The following is a 20,396-nucleotide window of genomic DNA, read 5'->3' as shown; positions in this document are numbered from 1 at the left end:
TCTTTGACTTGACTATATATACAATCTTTAATTGTTTTGTTTGGGTGTTTTTCTGTTGAATAAATGTACAGCAATGTATTTAAAATAACTTAAGGTTAAATAAATGGTGAGTGTATTTTCATTATTGGGTGATCTTTTTAACACTCATTGACCTGCCAAATGTAAATTAAGACACTATTTAATACAGTAGGTGGGATAAAAATGGTGGGCTGAAAATGTAGAGATGTAATTGATTACAGTTGATTTGAACGAAACACACTCCATGGTTCAGGATGCAGATTAATTGCAAAGTTTACCCCAATATGCATATTCACGAAAGCTGCAAGACATTTTTAAACCAATTGTGTGAAAGAACTTAATACTCCCATACTGTTTTCTGCATAAAAACAAACCCACAATACCAATGCTCATTCTCATGGATCTTTAATAAATGAATTATTTAATTGCAATAATTTTTTATCATCAAAACTGTGAATAACCACTGACCAAAAAAAGTTAATGTCAATCCATGACTACCAGGGACAGAAATTAACAGGGTACAAATTAACAAATTACATATGTAGGTGTAAATTCACAGCATTGGACAGGGCCTCAACACATTGCATCAGATTGCTGAGCATTATAACCTTCTGTTGAGCTTATGAATGCACTGGACAATTTGCAGCGTTTAGCTGTAAATGACTGAGATTTATAGAGTGAAAACTGCCGTGTTATGAATACCTTCATCATAAACAGCATACTGTATATTTGAATGATGCATGAAGGTAAAAACACATCTCATGAAATGTATTCCAGGGGAAAATATTGACACTTAATGGACAAATTTGCTCAATATAATGAATCTTTGCTGAGGAAAAGTATTCATTTCTCACCTGAACAGTTCACAGAAGTTTATTTTGTGTACTATTAGTTTTGTTGATACTCTGATGATTGAAATGTTACAGAAAGACACAGATGAAGAAGTGAGGGAGTTTCTGCAGAATAACCTGCATCTACAGGGCAAGGTAAGCACAAACAGACAAGTGAATGAAACGCCTCAACTCCTGCTAGTGTCCACACACACACACACACATCTCTGTCTGTCTGTAGGTGGAGGACCCATCCATGCGCTGGCAGATGGCTCTTTATAAAGAGACCTCAGGGAAAGCTGAAGATGCTGATGCACCAGAGAAAGTTGTGAAGAGAGTTCAGGAAGTTTCTGCTGTTCTCTACCATCTTGAGTTGGTGAGGCTGGTTTGCACTTTCGCATACACTAGTGGTGAGAAAGGACACTGTGGCACTGTCTATTTTAGTAAACAAAATCTAAAACTATTAGCCAAAAAACATCATTAACTCAAATAAAAAAAAATAATTCACAATAAATGAACAACCAAAACAAATAACAGTCACTAGTCAATATTCTATAAAATCATAAAACATGTTCAATCTTTTCTTAATTTTTCGAGAAAAATAAACCAAGCATGTCTAACTACACACATGATCTTTAATAATAAGGAAGCTTGTCTGAAGTCTTCTTATTCTTTTGCGTTTATTCATTTTAGTTGCATTTTTTGTGGCTTTGGATTCAGTGTTTGTTCAAACAACGATTATATTTTTACTACTAAGAAGTTTCCACAAGAGTTCATGTAAGCTGTTCAAACCCTAAACTTTGCTCTTGCTGACCCTAGACGAGTTCTTAAACTACAATTACTAAATCTGAAACTAAATACGCCTCACAGCAAGAAGGTCGCTGATTTGAGCCCTGGCTGGGCAGGAACTAAGCCAAAAAGAAAATGAATGAATGAATAAATTAAACTAAATAGACAAAATAATTTATGGAAATGTGTTCAGTATATAAAAACAAAACTAAAACTAACTAAGCCATTAATAAAATGAGCATTAGTTAGTTTAACATATTATGGCGAGCCGTTTTAACATCTACTCTTTAACACATACTCATATTGTGTTACTAATGTATAATAAATGAGAATTAGTCTCTAACTATTAAATGTTTATGTGTAATAAGTTTCCAGCATCTACTTGCACCTATAAAACAGTTGCTAGTATATGTTTTATGTATGTATGTTATAGTCATAAAAATAAATATATGAAATGCACACTAGTCAGAATGAGATATGTTATTGACTTTCTAATCATTACTTTAATAGATACTTGTGTCTAATGAATATCTAACATAAATAAGAAGTGCAGTACCTAAGGAAAAATCACTGATGCCTTATGAATACTAAAAAGTATCTAAAAATAAGTATGACTATATACAGTAGAATGTAAACAGATACTAATACACTGTATAGATCAAATGCTAAAATGGCTTTTCATAAACAGATCCCCATTTTACGTGACTCTTTACTTTTTATTTTTAGCTAATATTTTTTTTTATTTTAATGAATTCATTCATTCATTTTCTTTTTGGCGTAGTCCCTTTATTAATCTGGGGTCACCACAGCGGAATGAACCGCCAACTTTTCCAGCTTTAATTCTTTCAGGCAAAAATTGTAATTTTATGTTAAGCTCTGGTATTGCAAAACTACGGCCCACTCACTTTTACGTTACTAGTTTTGTTGTTACAAATTCTTTATCATCAGTTTTAAGCTGTTTCTTCCTCCCCTCATCTTCAACCAGACTGAACATCCATACAAGTCTAAGAAGATGGTGTGGCACAAGCTTTTGTCCAAACAGCGGCGCAGGGCAGTGGTGGCCTGCTTCAGAATGACACCGCTCTACAACATCCCCAGGTATCAATACACACACAACCTCATTTCAGTGTTGTCCAGGACTCAAACTAGCCATGCAAGCATAATTTTCATCTCACTTTAGGCACCGGGCATCTAACATGTTCCTTGACGGTTACAAACGAAACTGGCTTGAGAATGAGGGCTATTCATTTGAAGACAAGATGATAGATGACTTGTCTGTGAGTCTATAGTTCCATTTTACACTCTTTTTTTTTACATTCTGTTGAGCAGTTTGTTTATAGCATTGCTTTTTGTTGTTGTTTTAGAAAGCATTGGAGCAGGAAGAGGAAGAAGAGGAAGAAACCGAATCCAAACCAGACCCCCTTCATCAGCTCATCCTTCACTTCAGTCGCACCGCTCTCACCGAGAAACTGTAAGCAAAATCTTGACTCTGTGTTTCTTCTTCAAGTCACATTTATTTTCAGTTCTTTATGCAGTACAGACTGCTTCATAGCAGAATCACATCAATAAACAGTAGCGATTGAAAAATACACTCTTAAGTCAGCCAAAAGTCTTTGAAAATATGTGTATTAAACAAATTTTAGTGATAAACCAAACTAATACACATTGTAAACAACAGGAGGCGCAAGTGTTGAGTTTGAGCAGGGATCACCAATCTTGTTTCTGGAGGGCCGGTTTCCTGCAGATTTTAGCTCCAACCCTAATCAAACACACCTGAACAAGCTAATCAAGGTCTTACTAGGAATACTTGAAACATCCAGGCAGGTGTGTTGAGGCAAGTTGGAGCTAAACCCAGCAGGGACACCGGCCCTCCAGGACCGAGATTGGTGACCCCTGATGAGGAAGCCTCATCCTCCCTCAAATTAGAATAATATAATGGCATGAGTAATTCATGAATCAGTGTACACTGAAATTAATGTATGAAATTGCTTTTGAATGAGAGGTTGTTGTCCTTGCTAAATTTGTGGTCACTACAAATATAAATTCCAGCTTTATTTTCAATTTAGTTTTGTAATTGTAATTAGTTTTTTAACATAATCTGCAGCAATTAAAGACAGCTTAATGTTTGGCAAAGACTATAGGATACAGAAGCCATGCCGTTAATAGTGTTGAATGAAGAAAAAATGCAACATTGAATATGGGTTTTCTACCAAAGAATGCCCCGCTGTCTAGTAAAAAAGCCAATCATCGGCTTAAACTGAAGGTTCTCTGGAAGAGATGCTCTGTCCATACATCTGTTTTTGTATGAGAAAAAGAGCTAAATGGCAGTAAATATTTGCCTTACTGATAAATTAGAAATTACATTTGAATTTGAAATATAGCTTGTAGCTCTGCCTGAAACCAAATGGTTTTGTAATCTGTATAAAATGACGCTTGGGGGTTTTTCTGATCTGATCTCATTGCCTTTAGGGAATTCCCAATTCCACCATTCTAATGCAAATCACATGACATCAAGCAAATTAATATGAGAGTGCTCAAGCATCTTTAAACAAAGAGGCCACTATTACTTTGATAAAAGATTAGTTGTCAGGATTAAGTTTAAAATTACCTCAGAAGGCTAATACCATGGCCTATGTGCCATACAACCATACAACACAGTTTTATTCAGAGAATGCTATCAATAATATGTAAGTTATGTATTCTTACAGTATTACATACTGTAGGTTGATTGACAGGATTACATCTGATCACATTCTGCCAAAACAGTCATAATTGTGTTTGGAACTAAGAAAGCAAGTCTTTGTTATGATTTTACATACATTTTTACATTTACAAACTAAATTTGTGAGATTCCATTAGAGATTACAAATATGAAATCTAATCATAAGCTTGCGAAACAGAATTTGATTCTCGAAGATTTGTTCCCCCGTTTAAAGAAACAGAAGAGGCAACTGGATGCTGAAGATGTTTTTCAAAGTTGGCCGCTGAGTAAAAGTACTTGCGTTAAAGCACAGGTGTCAAACTCAGTTCCTGGAGGGCCACTGCTCTGCACAGTTTAGTTTTACCACTAATTAAACACATTTGATCAAACTAATTGAGCCATTTAGGCATTGTTTGAAACCTCCAGGTAAGTGTGTTGAAGCAGGGTTGGAACTAAACTGTGCAGGTCAGCACCCCTTCAAACTGAGTTTGAAACCCCGGCCTTAAAGGGACTTTGGTGACAAATGTGCATCGTTTTGTCTCAGAAACTATATTACTGTATATCTTATATCCTATACATCTGAATAAATTGTCAATTGAACCGACACTAGTGAAGTTGAAAACACAGGCTCATTCTGAAAATGTAGTCTCGAGGACGTTTCTGGAGACCACAAATTACGTAGCCGGAGGTACGTATGGCTGCATTTAATTTTTTTTTAAGCGAACGCTACAGGGCGGTTTGACGCCATTCCCTTTGCCGCTTACTGGCTGGTTTGAGCCCTGGCTGGGCAGGAAATAAGCCAAAAAGAAAATGAATGAATGAATAAATGAAACTAAATAAACAAAATAATTTATGGAAAAGTGTTCAGTTTATAAAGTACATAGGGCTCAACCTGTGCAGTGCACATGCCCTTTTTAGTGTTGGATAGAAAGTGCCCTACCAAAATGATCAAAAGTGCCCCCGCGACACAACATCCCCCCTCCCACCTCCCCCCACCCCCCCCCCCCCCCCCCCCAAATCCCCCCCCCTGTACTTCCCTTCTGTAGGCGCACAGCAACAGTACGCGCGCGACGATGATCAGACGACGACAACAACAACACCCCCCCCTCCCTCCCCCTGCTCTTCAAAAAACGCTACAGGGCGGTTTGACGCCATTCCCTTTGGCGCTTACTGGCTGACCGCTTACCTCCGTGTGGAGGGCTTTCCCACCACAACCAATTTGTTCAGCTAGCTTGTTGTGTGCGTCAGCGGACTTGAGGCGCAGAGAGGAGTTGACCACAATGACGACCGGGTTCGAGTCCGGGGAAGAGTGGTTCTAGAAATCAGGTAAGACAAAAACAGAATCCAAAAAATAAAATGAACAAGTGAACAACAGGGTGAGAATGTGGTAAAATCTGAAAACATGGTAAAAATCAGACTAGGGCTGTTATTTTTCTGGATGGCTTTTGTAAAGCGTCGATTGGGTTTGGTGAAGTAAGCAGGCAGGCCAATCTGTAAAATTGGTTGGTTTAGGGAAGGAGGACAGTGGGTTGGTCGATTGGCCGGGCGCCCAGTCAATCATTCATTCATTTAGTCGGTCAACAGCGGCCTCTGGTGAGTTCTCACAAGAGACATTTGAGATGCGAAAAAACGCACACATCGGCCTCTCGCTTATTCGCGACAACAAAAACTGCAAAAATACATACCTCCCGGGACGTATTTCACGTTCTCCATAAACGACAACGTTTTCAGAATGAGCCTGGGTTGGAAGTTGATCATATATTTGACGTTTGTCTCATATTTATGTTCTCCTCACTGCAGCAAACTTGAAGTGGATCATCTATATATGTCATATGCTGATATTATGGCAAAAGTAAGTACATAAACGTATCTTTTGATACCCGATATCTTTGTTAACAGTTTTCCCATTAGCTGACCCCACACATCTCTCCCTGCAGAGCTGCCACATTGGTGAGGAGGACGAAGGGGGAGAGGAGGGGGGCGTGGAGCCATCCTTTGAGGTGCGACAGACAGAGATGGTATGGGGGGGCCTGGGGCTGGGGCCATGGGAGTCAGCGGAGCCTACAGCTACAGCTACAGCTCCTGCCACGCACTGAGTGAACACGTCCACATCCACTGCACCCGCACACTCATCCTTCAGCTCTCTTCTGTCTCTGTCTCTGTCCCTCCTTCTGTCTGATCTGTGCACTCCTTTGCTGGATTCAGAGTCTTTGTCTCTTAACCGTTTATCTCTGTGGTTATTGCATGACTTGAAAGAGTGCAGAGAGATGGCTGCACACAAAACAGAAGAGACAACAGAAAAAAAAAAAAATAACAAGACATGCTGAATACATCACAGTTTGACCAATTCGGCTTCATTTGTAGGAAGCTAAGAAAGGTGTGAATAGTTTTTTCTAGTGCTTTCCGCCAAGATGAGAGAGCAGTGATACTGAAAATTTGTAACTCAGGCCTCAAAACTGCATAGTTGTTCTTTTGGGATTCTTATAGTAGCATTTCTGATGATTTCTGCAGTGTGTGTGTTTGTGTGTGAGACTTATTTATGCACTCATTCACACACTCAGCAAATACCTCTTAACTGTTCAACTAATACATTCTCAGCCCCACCTCTCCAAAAACTCTTTCCTCTCTGAGTTTGTAGGCAGTCGCCTGTAGTTTTTCATTCTGTCTGCATCTTTTGTGTCTTACTGCTTCACTGACCTGCTAACCCTGTTTTGTCCTTCATGATGTAATTTAAATTCAGAAAGTAAGCTATAGCTTCACCTGCTCACCTCACCACAGATATTCAGCTTGAGGAAGTTTCAGTCGCTCCATTCCATAACCTACAGAGCTGAAGACTTTCCTAGAGAGCATTGTATTGCATCACTTATGTGTGATCTTGGTACACTCGAAGATTCATAATTCATATCAATAAATGATTCACACTGCAGTGATTTCATCTAAGATGGATGACAATGTTGAGAGAACTATATTTGTAAAAAGAAAAGTCCAGTACAAGAGCAATTATGATTTTCCCTATTTATATTTTGCAGTTTTGCCATTTGTACTTACAAGTTGGAATTTAAAATCATAAAATATCTCATTTTTAAAAAAAAGATTCACATTCTTTTTTAAATTACATGGCATACTTTATGTTTTGGCAAAATTGGTGGCTAAGTTACATGAAACAAAATAATTTGTACATTTTTGTCCAATCTGGCTACCCCTAAGTGAAGGTTAATTATGGGATGGACCTACATGCATACTTTTATTATAAATAGTTTGTTTTAATATCGCTTGTGTTAATTCATACTAAATTGCCACCTCGTAAAGTTATATTTTTCCCTGTTATTTAAAAATATATATCATTGGCTTCAGTCATAAAAAAGGTTAAGCAGTTATTTTTGTGATATTTCTGTTAATAACTTCTAAAATATTGTTAATACCTTAATATTGAAAAGAATAATCTAAAAATAATTGACATAATGTCAACAAAAACTATGACATAATGTCTATTATCTAGTCAAAATTAAAAAAAATTCTGATTAATTTTTTTCTAATGTCATCATTTAAATAATAATTAAATATAGCTGTATTTGTGTATCAACTGGGATTGTACGACTGTCTGCGCTATCATCTTGTGATTAAAATAGTTATGACGTGGCATAAACACTGCATAACTATAATCAAAGTTGCTTCCTTTAAGGAATGTTTTGTTAAATTATGCTGGGTTTCTTACATCTTCCAGAATATCTGTCCGTGGCCAGTGAAGTTATTAGATTTTTCTGAATTTAGATCAGGCATGTATGTCGTAACTTTGTATGTCTACATAAAGCATCTCTGTGTCTTTGTTTCGAATTGGAATAAGTCTTTTTCTCTGTACTCACCAAAGACTACAGTAAAAGCCTGCACAGACACACAAAACATTACAAAAAGAAAACTTTTATCTCACTATGAAAATGTTTATAGAAGTAAGTCAAAATGCATTTACAGTTGATACATACAGTTAAGTACCGTTAAAGCTATATATACGTAGCCTTTACATTTTCTTCTACATGGCTATACAAATACGTACAGTAATTATAGTCAATATTTTGAAGTACATGGCCTGGCTCTCAGGGCAGGGTGGGAGAGGGTGGTGCTTCTTGCTGGGGGTTGGGTTTGGGAAATGGGATGCTTGGGTGCTTTTAGGGGTGGGTTTAGCTTGAAAATCTGTGCGCTTGATGCATTGTATATATTTGTGTAATCTCTTTTGTCAACAGGGTGTCATCGCTACCAAATTATAAATGGCTCGCTTTGATAAAAGTTCAGCACTACAGAGAATGATAGAGAACTTAGAAACAGTGGGTTACTCAACATTTCTCAATAGTAACAGAAACAAGGTGTGTAGTAAAACAAAACAATTCTACTGAGAAAGAAAATGCTGTTATTTGTCAGTCCAAATCTTAACTTGAAAGGATTTGGATAACTCCGAGTAGAAGGTAGGGGAGTGACCATGGCAGGGTAAATACACAAGAGAATGAGCGGAGCAAGCATCTGTCATCTGTCACTGACGCATACAGACTCTGACTAAAAATCAAAGTTTAAATAGGAGTAAATTCAAGATATTATATTTAATGAGTGCTTTTATTTACATTTAGACACACACACATACTTAAAAGAGACTGAAAGGTCTTCAGGACACTGGATGGTTTGAAAGTTTTGTCTGCACTGAGGTAAATTCTAAACCCAAAAATGAAATTAGCAGTGAAAAAAAAGAGCTGTTAATATTCTGCAAAATCTGTTAAAAATTCTAAAAAAGTAGATGAGGTTTTCATCACCATTGAATAAATATTTTTTCTGGAGCAGAATCAACATACAGCTTATATATATATATATATATATATATATATATATATATATATATATATATATATATATATATATATATATATATATATACATACACATATATATATATATATATATATATATATATATATATATATATATATATATATATATATATATATATATATATATATATATATATATATATATAAACTATATACTGTATATATAAATATATACAGGTGAACATAATCATTTAAAGATGAGTTACCATGGATAAAAATGGGAGCTAAGAGAACAGGAATTAAATACTGGAAGAAAGCACAGGAACCAAAAGTGAGACCACAACACAACATAATGATTATCATAATGATGACTGCAGCAACAATAATAATTTAATTTCCAAAAAACACTAAACTTTGTTTACAATTTCATAGTTTGCATTTCAGGCCGCAAAACTGTTAAAATGAATGACCAAAACTATACTTTTTGTTTTATTTTAAATTATTAATTAAAATCTAGCCTCAATGTAGTCTTGCCATGCAAAAGAAACTTAACCCATTGTGGTTGTGAATGTTTGAAGCAATTATATTGCACATTTTTCTAAATGGTTAGAAGTTAGCTTAAAGCATTTTGCTAAAATAATACCAATAACATACGTTTCCTATTAAATTAAAAATTCCTTTCTTATCACAGATCCTGTTGTCTTGAACAGTTACAGTCATGATGTAAGGCTATGTAAAAAGAGCAGCACCCAATTAAATAATGTGGTTAAATCAAAGGGAAGAGCCAGTGTACAAATGTTTCTCACTCTTCAGCGAGAGCAGGTTTGCTTGCTGTAGTCTAAAGTTTGTGCCAATGGCTCAAATAACGGACACATGACTAATTGCACCTGTGTTTTGAATGAGAAAGTGTGTGAAAGATATGTCTGTGGATTTAAATGAAGTACATAACTTGTATAAACAACAAGCAGTCTGTTTTTCATTAATAAATTTAACATCAGGCATTTAGTGTTCAGGGAAAACAAATCCTTAAAGTCTGTGTGAACCAAAAGTTGCTGAGACTTTTATTTCAGCACCCTGTTGTACTGCCAACCAAAACGGAATATTGAGTAGGGGTGTGACTTTTTTTTGAGCATCACTCCCTAATAAGAAACTAACATTATGAGAGGGCATTAATATACAGTTGCTATGGAAGCCCTCGGGTTGATTTGAACAGAAGGACTGCCACTCCAAACACGGAAGTGTATGGTCAGACTTTCATTGAACATTATTGAAGCAAACTTTTTTTTTCTGTGGATTAACTGGCACAGATTAATTATTCAGCTTAAGATTAACAATGTGAGCTAGCAAAATAAACACTCTGAATTTTGATTTCACACAGACTTTAAAATAGCTGTTTTAGGGTGTTTTCACACCTGCCTTATTTAGTTTGGTTGATCGTACTAGAGTTTGTTTTCCCCCTTGGTGCAGTTTGTTTGGAAAGGTAGCTGTCGCATTTGAGTGCGCACTAAAAGCAGACCAAAGTGCACAGATACCTCCTTGAAGAGGTGGTTTTGACACATTCTCAAACGAACCCTGGATTAATTTGTTTGTGGTGAGAATATGATCCAAACTAGAATAGACCCAACTGCAAAAAATACTGCACATTTTTGGACTAATCCAGCTGCCAAAGTCTAATGTGTTGTGTATTATGCAATGTGGAGAAAAAAAAATAATTTTGACGGCGCTTTACCAACTATTTTAAACATTGAGAAAAACATTACCTGATGGATCGTTGGTAATATTTCCAGAAGATGACCATGTCGCAGTTTAGCTAAATTAATTTACACCTCCTCCTGAAGTGACTTGCAATGCGCCTTCGCCATTTGCAATGTATTAAAACATTGTTTTCCAGCCACCGCCATGCTTCATTCTCGAAATGTATAGTTTGTCTAAAGTGATGTTCAAAGTATAGTATACTATGAGCAGGGATACAATCAGTCAGCACAGTCGTAGGTCCATAGTCAAAAGTGACATTTTGTGTGTGCCAGTTTTTTTACTTGCGAAAGTTTCATTGGCATTTTTCTGCATGTTAATTCTGATCAATCGAAAAGTAGTTTAGGAAATACGTTCTGCCCAATTAGTGATGTGGATTTTGTCACATGATTGCATTTCGGTTCTTTTCAACTGGTTTGGACCCAAGCAATCAGTGTGGTGTGAAAAGGACCCAAAAACAGCAGATAAATGCTACAATGTATCATTTGTAGCCCTTGGTTCGAACCAAATGAACCGAACCACAGATGTGAAAGCACCCTTAAACAACATGTTTGCTATATGTTTTTTTTTTTTATCTTTATCTTAGACATAGTATCTAGTCTTTTAGATAGTTTATTCAGTTGTGCTTGGTGTATGTGTGTGCGTGTGTGTGTGTGTGTGTATGTAGGATGGTCATGGGTCAGGGGGTTATGAGTTAGACTTCATTCTAAATGGATTATTTTCGTCCATCTAACAGGAGAAGGAGATGGAGAAACAAAGGCTTCTGTACCAGCAGTCCCGTCTGCATGATCGCGGAGCAGCTGAGATGGTTCTGCAAATGATCAGTGCTTGCAAAGGTTCACATCTCATATCAAATAAACAAAATTACAAAAATGCTACAAAACAACTTTTGCTTAATAACTGAATATTTAGATTAGGTGATGCATAACTTAAAACAAAACAAAACACAAAACAAAACAAACAAACATCTCGGTTACTGTCCTAACCACTGTCCTAGCGTTCCCCTTCGGGGGGAACTTCAGCACTATAAGTGGATTTGATTTGTAAAATCCACGCATTGGGAGGATTCGGATCAGAAGCCGCTTGTCTGGAGAGTATTGAACGGGCCAATGAATGAAATTAATTGGCAGCGTAAGCTTGCGCAGGTGTGCGACATCTGCAATTATCTCAGCATATAAGCTCACCTGAAGCCAGCAGACGCCATCCTTTTCGCTTCAGATCCTTTCTGAGTGAGTCGATGAGGGTTCCTCTTGCTGATCAGCACTTCAGAGCGAACGAGTGTGTCTCCCGGTCCAGAGTGGGTCTTCGCGGTGGCAGACGGTCGAGCTGGGTTACTCCCTTGCCTGCGGTTCTTTGGGTCCGGTCCTCCAGAGCGGTGCGTATAGTTGCAACTTTCCTAAAAGAGCAACACAGTCGTGCAGCACGTCCTTTTCAGGATGGCGCTCCGACTGTGCGTTTCTGGATGCGGGGGTTTCCTGGCTCCGGATGATGGACACGGTCACTGCATTGCATGTTTGGGGGTCCAGCATATTAATGCGGTGCTCGCGGGCGGTTCATGTCGTCATTGCGATGCCATGACCGTTGCACAGCTAAGATCGCGGCTAACTTTCGCAAGAGAGCGAGCCACCCCAGTTGCCTCCTGTTCTAAAAAAGCAGCGGGCGCTCGGGCAGATCTGAGGGTTTCAGCGGGAGATAATCCGCCGCCCACGGGCTCGCGGACCTCTCGCTCCTCACGGCGCTCCATCCAAGCTTCGGGTGGTGAGAGTGATCCGTCTAACCAGATGGTAGCTCTCACACTCGCTGACACCGGAGATCAGATGTCCTCCGCGGCATCGGAGGGTGGGCTTTCACTGTCCAACGAAGATCCGGACCCGCTCGCCCCCTCCGGGCAGGTGAGCGCTGTCAAATCGGATCCTGAAGCGGACATGTTAGCCGTGCTTTCCCGGGCTGCTTCGGCCGTGGGGTTGGAGATGGTTTATCCCCCAGCTCCGCGGCCGGACCGACTAGATGGGTGCTACGTAGAGGACCAGAAGGCGAAGCCTTCGAAGCCTCTCGTCCCCTTCTTCCCGGAAGTGCACAGTAGGCTCACGCAGTCTTGGAGGGCACCTTTCTCTGCCCGTGCTGCGTGTGCCTCCGCCCTCACCGCCCTTGACGGCGGAGCTGCCAGGGGGTATGAGGCGATCCCGTCAGTGGAGCGCGCTATCGCGGTCAATCTTTGTCCGCGCGGCGCCTCTACGTGGCGGGGTTTGCCCCGCCTCCCGTCCAAAGCCTGTAGGTTGTCTGCCTCCCTCGGAGCCAGAGCTTATAAGGCTGCGGGCCAGGCTGCTTCTGCTTTGCACGCGATGGCCACCTACCAGCGCTACCAAGCGCAGGCGCTGGCCGAGCTGCACGAGGGCGGGTCCAACCCAAGCTTATTACATGAGCTGCGCACCGCGACCGACTATGCTCTTCGGACTACTAAGTCCGCCGCGTGTGCGCTGGGGAGGACGATGTCCACACTTGTGGTTCAGGAACGCCACCTCTGGCTAAACCTGGCCGATATGCGCGATGTTGACAAAGTTCGCTTTCTTGACTCGCCCATATCCCAGGCTGGCCTGTTCGGCGACACCGTCGGTGAATTCACCCAGGAATTCAAGGCGGTGAAAGAGCAGTCGGATGCGATGGGCAATGTCATCTATCGGCGTGGCCGTAAGCCCGCTCCGCCCGCCGAGCCATCCACCTCCGCTGTTCCTCGCCGAGGGCGCCCGCCAACGAGTGCTGCCCCGCCCCCGCCTGCGCCTCCGGCCAAGCGGGCGCGGCGTTCACCTCGAAAGCAGGCAGCCCCTCCTGCCCAGGGCGCCGTTAAGTCCGGTAAACGGACCGCGAAGCGTCCCTGAGACAGGCCATCCGGAGAAGAGGAAACTTGCTCTTTCCCCGCTGGAGGGCGGGGCCCCGATAACAACGGTACTTTTCAGTGCCACCAAAACATCAGTAAAAGAGCACTTTTTCCCTTCCCCGGATGTGACTGCACGAGTTCTGCCAGTCCGGGACGCGCTGCCTTCCGGCTCGCAGACTCTACATGCTTCGCCAGTGGCTCACGAGCGCTGGGGGGACGGTCTCCCTTCCCTCAGCCCTCCAGCCCCCTCTCCGGAGTCAGGGTGCGGAGCCAGAGCGAATCGCTCTCCTCCAGCTCTTCCGCGGGACCCTCGTGCTTCCTGGATCAGCACACCCACTCCGCGCTGCCCCACCGCTGGTACGTCAGCGATTGTAGCGATGACTCCATTAGCGAGGGCTCTGCCTGCCTGGTTAGCGCGGGCCAGCCCCTCGCGGTGGCTCATACGCACAATCAGACTCGGTTACGCGATTCAGTTCGCGAAACGGCCCCCCAAGTTTACGGGCGTGTATTTCTCCAGGGTCAACCCCCTGTCCGCCCCTGTCTTGCGAGAGGAGATTGCTGCCCTCCTGGCGAAGGGTGCAATCGAGCCGGTTCCTCCAGCCGAGATGGAGAGTGGGTTTTACAGCCCATACTTCATCGTACCCAAAAAGAGCGGTGGGTCACGGCCAATCCTAGATCTGCGCGTTTTGAACCGCTGTCTGCACAGACTGCCGTTCAGAATGCTCACGCAGAGGCGCATTCTCCAATGCGTTCGTCCTCGGGATTGGTTTGCAGCCATAGACCTGAAGGACGCGTATTTCCATGTCTCCATTCTTCCACGCCACCGCCAATTTCTGCGGTTTGCGTTCGAAGGTCGAGCGTGGCAGTACAAGGTCCTCCCCTTCGGGCTCTCTCTGTCTCCGCGGGTCTTCACCAAACTCGCGGAGGGTGCCCTAGCGCCCCTTCGGCTCGCGGGCATTCGCATACTCAATTATCTCGACGACTGGCTGATTTTAGCCCACTCGCGGGAGCAATTGATTATGCACAGGGACAAGGTGCTTCGGCATCTCCGCCTACTGGGGCTTCAGGTCAACCGAGAAAAGAGCAAACTCGCCCCCGTGCAGAGGATTTCTTTTCTCGGGATGGAGCTGGACTCGATCACCATGGTAGCGCACCTCTCCGAGGAACGCGCTCGCCTGTTGCTGAACTGTCTGAGGGAGCTCGACAGCAAACTAGTGGTCCCACTGAAATTCTTTCAGAGGCTCCTGGGGCATATGGCATCCACAGCCGCCGTCACGCCGCTTGGGTTGCTCCATATGAGACCACTTCAGCACTGGCTTCACGATCGGGTCCCCAGACGCGCATGGCACGCGGGCACACACCGGGTCTCGGTTACTGCGCTGTGTCGCCGCGCCCTCAGCCCTTGGAACGACCCCTCGTTCCTACAGGCCGGTGTGCCTCTAGGACAGGCGTCCAGCCATGTTGTTGTTTCAACAGACGCTTCCAACACGGGTTGGGGGGCCGTGTGTCGCGGGCATGCGGCTGCGGGCCTCTGGAAGGGTGCCCAGCTGCATTGGCATATCAATCGCCTAGAGCTGTTGGCAGTGTTCCTCGCTCTCCACCGCTTTTTACCGGTGCTGGAGCGGCAACACGTGCTGGTCAGGACGGACAGTATGGCGGCGGCGGCGTATATCAACCGCATGGGGGGTATGCGCTCTCGCCGCATGTCTCAGCTCGCCCGCCGTCTGCTCCTCTGGAGTCACCCGCGGCTGAAATCGCTGCGCGCCATTCACGTCCCAGGCACGCTCAATCGTGCAGCCGATGCGCTCTCACGACAGCTGTTACGTCCTGGAGAATGGAGACTCCACCCCGAGTCTGTTCAGCTGATATGGGCGCGATTCGGGGAGGCCCAGATCGATCTGTTTGCTTCTCCCGAGAACGCTCACTGCCAGTTGTTTTTTTCCCTGACCGAGGGCTCTCTCGGCACGGATGCACTGGCCCACAGCTGGCCTCGGGGCATGCGCAAGTATGCGTTTCCCCCAGTGAGCCTGCTCGCGCAGTTTCTGTGCAAGGTCAGGGAGGACGAGGAACAGGTTCTGCTAGTTGCGCCCCTTTGGCCCAACCGGACCTGGACATCAGAGCTCTCACACCTCACGACGGCCCTCCCCTGGCGGATCCCTTTGAGAGAGGACCTACTCTCTCAGGGACAGGGCACCATCTGGCACCCTCGCCCCGATCTTTGGAACCTCCACGTGTGGTCCCTAGACGCGAGGAAGACTTAGGTAACCTACCGACTGCGGTGGTTAATACCATCACTCAGGCTAGAGCCCCCTCCACGAGGCGCGCCTACGCCCTGAAGTGGAGTCTATTCACTGAATGGTGCGTCTCTCGCAGAGAAGACCCCCGAAATTGCCAGATTAGTGTTGTGCTCTCTTTCCTTCAAGAGAAGTTGGACAGCAGGCTGTCGCCCTCCACTCTCAAGGTTTACGTGGCCGCCATCTCCGCTTTTCATAGCGCGGTAGCTGGCGGCACCGTGGGAAAGCATAACCTGGTCATCCAGTTCCTTAGGGGTGCTAGGCGAATTAATCCATCTCGCCCCCCTCTCATGCCCTCTTGGGATCTCGCCCTCGTTCTCACAAGTCTGCGATCCGATCCCTTTGAGCCACTCGAATCAGTATCTCTAAGATTTCTGTCCCTGAAGACAGCTCTGCTGGTTGCGTTGGCCTCCATCAAGAGGGTCGGGGACCTGGAGGCATTTTCGGTCAGTGACTCGTGCCTGGAATTCGGGCCGGATTACTCTCACGTCATCCTGAGACCCCGCCCCGGTTATGTGCCCAAGGTTCCTACCACCCCCTTTAGAGATCAGGTAGTGAACCTGCAAGCGCTGCCCCCGGAGGAGGCAGACCCAGCCCTTTCTTTACTTTGTCCAGTTCGCGCTCTGCGCATTTATGTGGACCGTACTCAGAATTTTAGATCATCTGAGCAGCTCTTTGTCTGTTATGGCGGTCGGCAGCAGGGAAGTGCCGTATCAAAACAAAGATTATCCCACTGGATTGTGGATGCCATTTCACTCGCTTATTCGAGTCGAGGTCAGCCGTGTCCCCCGGGAGTTCGTGCACACTCCACTCGGAGCGTTGCATCCTCTTGGGCGCGTGCACGCGGCGCCTCTCTAACAGACATCTGTAGAGCTGCGGGCTGGGCGACACCCAACACATTTGCAAGGTTTTACAATCTGCGAGTGGAGCCGGTTTCCTCAAGGGTATTAGGTAACCCTTTGGTGATTGAGGAGACAACTCGGTAGGGTGTTGAAACACGCTTGCTGCGCCATTCTCCCTAACACGGAGGTACGTGCGCCTTTTTTATCTGTCAGTAAAGTTCCCCGTCAGGTGAGCCCTGCAGATTCCTCCGTGGCCCCCAGCACTGACTCAGCGGAGGAGTCACTTGCTGGCCCACTACGTTGTAGGTCTGCCCGCTGGTCAGCCCGCGTTTTGGGTATAGGTGCCTGCTATGCGTGATCCCCACTAGGCGATCCCATATGCTTATTCCGCCACGGTTAAGTCCCCCCCCTGGGTGGACCCGTGTCTTCCCTCTCCGCTAACCACTCTTTTGCTATGCGTACTCCCCCTTTTTAGGGCTAGTCCATATGTAAATTCTGCCATCTATCCCCCCCTTGGGTAACGGATGGCCTCCGCAGCGTCCTCCCTATCGGGATTGCACGCTTCCCAACGTACTGTCGTATTTCCTAGAATTGTCTAGATGCTCACGACTTCCCAAAAAATATATCTAAATCCGTAAAACTTCTGTTGAAGTAGGATAAATTAGGGCCAGGGACACGTTGGAGGACCGCGCCCCCCATGATGTGGGTGCGTCACGCTTGCTTGACTATCTCCTCATCGGGGGTGTTGGTAAGGTGCAGTCATTATGGCGCTTTCAATGGGCTCCCAATGCGTGGATTTTACAAATCAAATCCACTTATAGTGCTGAAGTTCCCCCCGAAGGGGAACGTTCGAGGTTACTAAAGTAACCCTTCGTTCCCCGAGGAGGGGAACGGAAGCACTATACTCCGTCGCCATAATGACTGTCCCTTAGCTGTTTGAAAGTCTCTTCAGCTTAAAAGGATGGCGTCTGCTGGCTTCAGGTGAGCTTATATGCTGAGATAATTGCAGATGTCGCACACCTGCGCAAGCTTACGCTGCCAATTAATTTCATTCATTGGCCCGTTCAATACTCTCCAGACAAGCGGCTTCTGATCCGAATCCTCCCAATGCGTGGATTTTACAAATCAAATCCACTTATAGTGCTTCCGTTCCCCTCCTCGGGGAACGAAGGGTTACTTTAGTAACCTCGAACGTTCCCTGAAGAGAACATTGTGGGTTATCATCCGATGACCAATCACTTTGAAGAGTAGGAAAACAGGCCAATGAATCAGCTGGCGGAGAAGTTACTTCACAGAAGTCGGATGCCTTTATCAGTAACCAAGATGTTCCCTTTCAGTGGTGCTTTTCCCAAACAACAACGTAACTCGTGGCTGAACTATCATAGTATGATGCATTGTTTGGGAAATGAACGATGTCCTAATGATTGTTTCCAAAAACCTATAGTTTCCCTGTCGCAGATCTATCATTTCAACCACATTAGCTATAACATAAAACGCCCATATTGATGCTCTAAATGGGGTGGAGTACCAACTTCTTTAGAAGGACCCTACAATTTCTTTGTGTAAATTAGATTGTTTTAAAAGCACACGCATTACAAAACAAAATCCAATACCAGTTTTGGTAAAAACATGCACTCGCTTTCCATGTTAATTGAAATATATGTACATGGCGCATATAGTTTCCTTTACAAATATTAAGAATATTCCATAGTCTATTCTAAATTAACATAAAATTACTTACAAAACATGCATTCTAATATTTATAAATCCTATAAATAAATCATGAGGCTATTTAATGAGAAATTAAATGTAATATTTAATATAATTAGTAAATTAAAAAATCATACTTTAATAATAATAATATAAATAATATTATTGATGAAGATGATGTGTATTATTATTATTATTATTATTATTATTATTATTATTATTATTATTAAGTATGATATTGTTTACAAATGAGGACTACAAATGACATGAGAACTAGACAAGATGTATTTAGCCGCCTTGGCCTCTGATGAACTAGATTGTCAGATTATGCCTTCCAAATGTGCTGCCATCTACTGTGTCACGATGAGCAGAGATGGCAGTGACATAAACCTTCAGTGAGGAGGGTGACAAATTTCTCTCCAGCTTTACCTGAAGGAAGGAGAGTACAATGCTGATCTGGCATGTCTGGGCGTCTTCTTGATGAGAAGAACACCACTCAATAAATTGACTCGACTTCTCGGCACAGGTGCAGCTCATAAAGGGGGCTCTATCCTAAGTGATGGTGTCAAACACTGCAGGTGGTAGGTCACCTGTGTATTCTGTGCTCTGTCTATGGACCACACATGGAGGTTCCAGAGATCTGGACACAGGTGCCTGATAGTGCCTTTTTGCTGAGAAAGGAGGTTCTTTCTCAGGAGAATTTGCCAGGAACGGGCCGTTGCAAGGAATGTAAGGTCTGGTTAGACCATGGAAGCGCATCAAGAAAGACCTGCTCCATGTCTTCCTTGACCTTGCACAGTGTCAGGGAGGACACAGACCTTGACAGAAATGCTGTAAAAATTGCCAGTAATACTGTAAAATTTTCAAGGACCCTGTAAATTCGTTCATTCACTCATTCATTTTCAGCCTCTTTTCCGGGGCTAGGTTACAGAGGCAGCAGTCTTATGAGAGAACCCCAGACTTCCCTCTCCCCAGACACTTCTTTCAGCTCCTCTGGGGGGGTCCCGAGGTGTTCCCAGGCCAGCCGTGAGACATAGTCCCTCCAGCATGTCCTGGATCTTCCCTGAGGTTGCCTCCCGGTGGGACATACCTGGAACACCTCGCTAGGTCGGCGTCCTGGAGGCATCTGAAACAGATGGCCGAGCCATCTCGAGAGAGGTCAGCTGAGGAGGCTCAGGTATCTGTTTCAGATGCCTTCTGAACGCCTACCTGGCAAGGTTTCCAGGCATGTCCCACAGGGAGGAGACCTCGGGTAGTAGTTTATCAGCACAGTTGTAATTGGTACTTTACAGTGCCCTTGTAAATTTTGTTAGTAATGCTGTTACAATTTCCAGTAATACTGTAAAATGTGCATGCGCGCTGTAAATTAATAATTACTATTGTGCAGGGCACTTGAAAATTTACAGTGTTACTGGCAACAAAAATTTACTGTAGTAAAAAACAATATTCTGCATCAAGTTGGTTTCAGCTTTTTTGAATAGCAGATGTGCTTTACAAGAAGAAACTCTGCTGTGGATAAGTTTTTTTTCAACCAAAAGTTTTAATTGTTTTTAAATCTGGGCTTTTTGGTTAGATTTCTGTATAAAATAAATATTGTTCTTTTGAACTTTCTATTAATCAATTTTTTTAAAGAATTCAGTTTTTTATGTAAATTTGCAACATAACTGTTTTGAATAGTCAAAATAATAAGAAATATTTCTTGTTGACCAATGATGTGATGCATTATATACTGTATTATCATATGGTTTTTTTGAAATATTATTGATAGTTGACT

General features: G+C 43.3%; 1 protein-coding gene across 28 annotated transcripts in view; it reads left to right on the top strand.

Moving 5' to 3' along the window:
* ryr1b (ryanodine receptor 1b (skeletal)) overlaps window positions 1–20,396 on the top strand; it is a 243,794-nt gene that overhangs the window by 182,196 nt on the left and 41,202 nt on the right. For 14 of the 28 annotated variants that reach the window (XM_073929492.1, XM_073929491.1, XM_073929490.1 and 11 more), the window contains 8 exons: window positions 945–1,004; window positions 1,090–1,224; window positions 2,623–2,735; window positions 2,818–2,914; window positions 3,002–3,108; window positions 6,139–6,190; window positions 6,276–6,338; window positions 11,638–11,737. In XM_073929492.1, coding sequence (XP_073785593.1) covers window positions 945–1,004; window positions 1,090–1,224; window positions 2,623–2,735; window positions 2,818–2,914; window positions 3,002–3,108; window positions 6,139–6,190; window positions 6,276–6,338; window positions 11,638–11,737 — 727 coding nt within the window. 28 annotated transcript variants of the gene reach the window in all.

The sequence above is a fragment of the Danio rerio genome, chromosome 18 (assembly GCF_049306965.1).
Source record: "Danio rerio strain Tuebingen ecotype United States chromosome 18, GRCz12tu, whole genome shotgun sequence".
NCBI lineage: Eukaryota > Metazoa > Chordata > Actinopteri > Cypriniformes > Danionidae > Danio > Danio rerio.
The sequence above is the reverse complement of the archived record's forward strand: the minus strand, read 5'-3'. Positions and strand labels throughout refer to the sequence as shown.